Source organism: Arachis duranensis, unplaced genomic scaffold (assembly GCF_000817695.3).
Source record: "Arachis duranensis cultivar V14167 unplaced genomic scaffold, aradu.V14167.gnm2.J7QH unplaced_Scaffold_68891, whole genome shotgun sequence".
Taxonomy (NCBI): Eukaryota; Viridiplantae; Streptophyta; class Magnoliopsida; order Fabales; family Fabaceae; genus Arachis; species Arachis duranensis.
In genome coordinates, this window is record NW_026265036.1 from 8,154 (window position 1) to 12,202 (window position 4,049).

Here is a 4,049-nt window from a genome sequence, read left to right on the forward strand (position 1 = left end):
TTGTCCCACTTGTCGTTCAATATTCTTTATGGTGGCCTCATGTTCCTTTTGTCCCTTGATTAAGGTTTGAGTGCTTTGAGCAAGTGCTTGTGTGGTTTGATTAAGTGCTTGCAAGGTAGCTTCAAGACTGGAGATTCTGGTCTAATGATGGTCAAGAGGGGATATGATGGGGGCTGAATGTTGTTGCTGGAAGTTATTGGGAGGATTAGTGTGGTAATTTTGTGAGTTGGATGTTGGTGCAAGAAAGTGGTTTTGGTGAGTTTGTGAATTATTATGAGGGGGTTGATATGTATTTTGTGTTTTTCTATATTGGTTAGTGTTGGTGGCATGGTGATTTTGGTTATTTGTGTTACGGGTGTGGTTGTGGTTGTTGTTCTTTTGCCAATGGTTTTCACCCTACTTCAGATTGGGATGATTTTTCCAGGATGGGTTGTATGTATCACCATGAAATTCATCCTGAGAATTTGAAGTATTCTGCATGTACTGAACTTGTTCTTGTGGCTGTTCAATAGTGGTCCCTTCACCTTGGCCCCATTCCAGTGATGATTGATTTGTTGTGTTCGCTGATGCTAGTTGGAGGCCATCCATTCTCTTTGTTATCATTTCCATTTGTTGCTGAATCTGTTGGTGTATTAACTTATTTTGTGCCAAGATAGCGTCAATACCTTCAAGCTCCATCACGCCTTTCTTTGGGGCTGGGTTATGTTGCCTCTCTGATGAGTAATAGTACTGATTGTTTGCCACAATCTCAATGAGGTCTTGAGCCTCTTCTGCGGTCTTCATCATGTTGAGTGATCCTCCTGATGAGTAATCTAGTCCTTTCCTTGCTTCTGGATTTAAGCCTTCATAGAAGTTTTGGAGTTTGACCCAATCACTAAACATGTTAGGTGGGCATCTTCTCATTAGTGCCTTATACCTTTCCCAGGCCTCATATAACGACTCCCCGTCCATTTGCCTAAAAGTCTGAACCTCTGTCTTCAACTTGATGATCTTTTGAGGTGGGTAGAACTTTGCTAAAAATCTGCTCATCACTTCATTCCAATCATTGAGGCTTTCCTTGGGGAATGACTCTAGCCATTGAGTGGCCTTGTCCCTCAAAGAGAATGGAAATAGCAGCAGTTTGTAGACGTCTGGGTGTACTCTATTGGTCTTCACTGTATTGCATATCCTTAGAAAAACAAACAGATGTTGATTTGGGTCTTCAAGAGGTCCCCCTCCATAGGAGCAGTTGTTTTGTACCAAAGTGATGAGTTGGGGTTTTAACTCAAAGTTATTGGCCTGAACAGTTGGAGTAGCAATACTGCTCCCACAATGTTTTGGATCAGGGATGGTGTAAGAAGATAGCACCCTTCTAGGTGGTCCATCATTGTTGCAGACCCCTCCAGGAGGAATGTGCAGATTGTCCTCCATGACTTGGTCCTCTCCCTCTGATTCCTCTTCACCGAATATCCCCTTTCCTCTTTCTGCTCTCCTTATCCTCCGGAGGATCCTCTCGTCTTCAGGATTAAGTCTACTAGCTCCTGACATACACAAACAAAACCAAAATCACAAGTGAGACACTCTATAACTAGAGTGAAATTGAAATTAGTGAAACAAAATATCAAACAGTTAGTGGGCTCAGCAAAAATAAAAAATGCTTAATCTAAACTACCATTTACTAAATCATTGTCAATCTTTTCCAATCCCCGGCAACGGCGCCAAAAATTTGATACATAAAAATTAATATTTCACGTAATTACCGGCAAGTATACCGGGTCGCATCAAGTAATAAAACTCACTAAGAGTGAGGTTGATCCCACGGAGATTGGTAGATTAAGCAACTTTAGTTAAATGGTAAATTTAGTCAAGCAAACATGGTTTTGAATTCATGAGAATTGATTTTTGAATGTACTTACAGAAAATTAAATGACAAGGAATTTAAAGAACTAGAATAAAGGAAGAAAATGAAAGTAAATAGCTGAAAATTAAAGTGCAAGAAACTTAAATGACATGGAAAGTAAATTGCAAGAAGGTAAATGTTGCAGAATTTAGAGAGCAGAGGAATAGATTTCAGGAAGTAGGAAGCAGAATATAAGTGACAGAATGATAAATTGCAAGAAAGTAAAAGGGAATTGGGTAGTGGGTATTCAAAATAACTAAAGAACAAAAGAGATGAGAATTAATGATGGAGAAATCATTAGGGATCAGAGATGTAAATTATTATGGATTGACTTGGTTCAACTCCTTCTCAATCATGGGTATAGATCCATGGCAGATTGTGAATAATTGGATCCCAATCTCTTGGCAATCCAATTTCTCTCAACACAATCAACTTCCACTCTCGTGATCTAATTGGTCATGAGAAGAGGTGAAGCTCAATTTCTAATCCAAAGCCACACAACTTCCAGGATCTCAACCAAGGGAGGTTACATCTCACATACCAACCCAAAGTGTATTGATCAAAGAAATCATGAGAGGATAACTCTAAACTGAATTCTATGGATTCTTTCTCAAGTTCACCATACAATTCATATAGATTCAATCCTTCTCTCGAATGTAATTGAATCTGTGAAGAACAAGAGTTTCCTTTTGGATGAACCACTTGAATTGAGAAAGAGAAGAATTGTTGTCAACCCATTCAAATAAACAGAGCTCCTCCCCCTAATGAAGGTGGGGTTTAGTGAATCATAGCTCTAAATTCAACAACAATTGCAAAGATAAACATTAAAATTGAATAGTAAAGAAAGTGAAAAATGAAGAAGAAGAAGTTCTTAGAAAACTGAAAATTGAAAGTTGCAAGAAAAACAAAATAGCTTTCGGGTATCCTCCCGAAAGTGAAGAATAATCTAAGTGTCAAAGTAAAAGTAAAAGTCTCTAAAAAGTGAAAGAAGAAGCGTCCGAAAGTGGAAGAAGAAGCGTCCTCCAAGTACAAAGTTTAATTCTATTTATACTACTCCTAAGACTCATTTGGAGGTCCTCAAGTGGTTGGCAATGTGGGCTTCTCTATTGTGAGTTCTTGGTCCAATGAAGGAAGAAGTTGCCTTTGAAAAGGGTGTAGAGAACAAGAGCCATCTCTTCACAGATTCTGGCCCAAAATGTTGCTAAGTGTTTTGACCTTCTCTGAATTCAGTTTTTAATGCATGGAATTTCCTGGGCTTGGGCGTTCTCAGCCCAAATTGTTGCTAAGTGTTTTGGCCTTCTCTGAATTCAGTTTTTGATGCCTAAAGTTGCCCTTGCTCGAGCTTCAATTTCATGCTTCACTATAGACTATTATACATGGTTGGAAAGCTCTGAATGTCAGCTTTCCAACGCAACTGGAAGCACCTCAATTGGATCTCTATAGCTCAAGTTATGCTCCTTTGAAGAGGGTATGGTTAGGCTGTCTGGCGTTTTTGGTGAACACGCCCATGATAACGCCCAATGTTTCTAAGGCTCTAAATGTAGCTGGCTCTTGAATCTTCAAATGAATTCCAATCCCATGCTATGATATATGGATGGAAAGCTCTTGATGTCTATTTTCCAATGCAATTGGAAGAATTTCATTTGGAGTTCTCTAACTCAAGATATAAGTCGTTGAAGAGAGGAAGGTCAGGCTGCCTGGGCTGGGCGTTGTTGCCCAAGTTATTGGCAACAACGCCAGTGACAACGCCCACTGGAAGCTCCTGGGCATTGGCAACGTGCTCTGGATGTTGGCAACGTGCTAGATGCTGCTCCTTTCTTCATTTTGGGCGTTGGCAACTTGGTTGAGCGTTGGCAACTTGGTGAACACGCCAGTGACCACGCTCTCAATGTCTGAGGCTCTAAATGAAGCCAACTTTTGAACCTTCAAATGAACTCCAATTTCATACTATGATATATGATTGGAAAGCTCTTGATGTCTACTTTCCAATGCCACTGAGTTCACCTCATTTGGAGTTTTCTAGCTCAAGATACAGGCTCTTGAAGAGAGCAACATCAAGCTGCCTGGGCGTTGTTGCCCACGTTACTGGCAAACACGCCAGCAACAACGCCAGGCTCCCTCTTCTTCTTGGCTTGGGCGTTGTTGCCCACGTTGTTGGCAAACACGCCAG

The 4,049-nt window shown here is 40.5% G+C and overlaps 1 protein-coding gene across 1 annotated transcript; it reads right to left on the minus strand.

Moving 5' to 3' along the window:
• Positions 1-396: 396 nt before the first annotated feature.
• Positions 397-1,527, minus strand: LOC107472371 (uncharacterized). Its single transcript, XM_016091896.1, has one exon. The coding sequence runs from the start codon at positions 1,525-1,527 to the stop codon at positions 397-399; it is 1,131 nt and encodes a 376-aa protein (XP_015947382.1).
• Positions 1,528-4,049: the final 2,522 nt, after the last annotated feature.

What these genes read in the sequence shown, in the direction of transcription:
- LOC107472371 (XM_016091896.1), bottom strand. Translation starts at nt 1,527, where the DNA reads ATGTCAGGAGCTAGTAGACTTAATCCTGAAGACGAGAGGATCCTCCGG.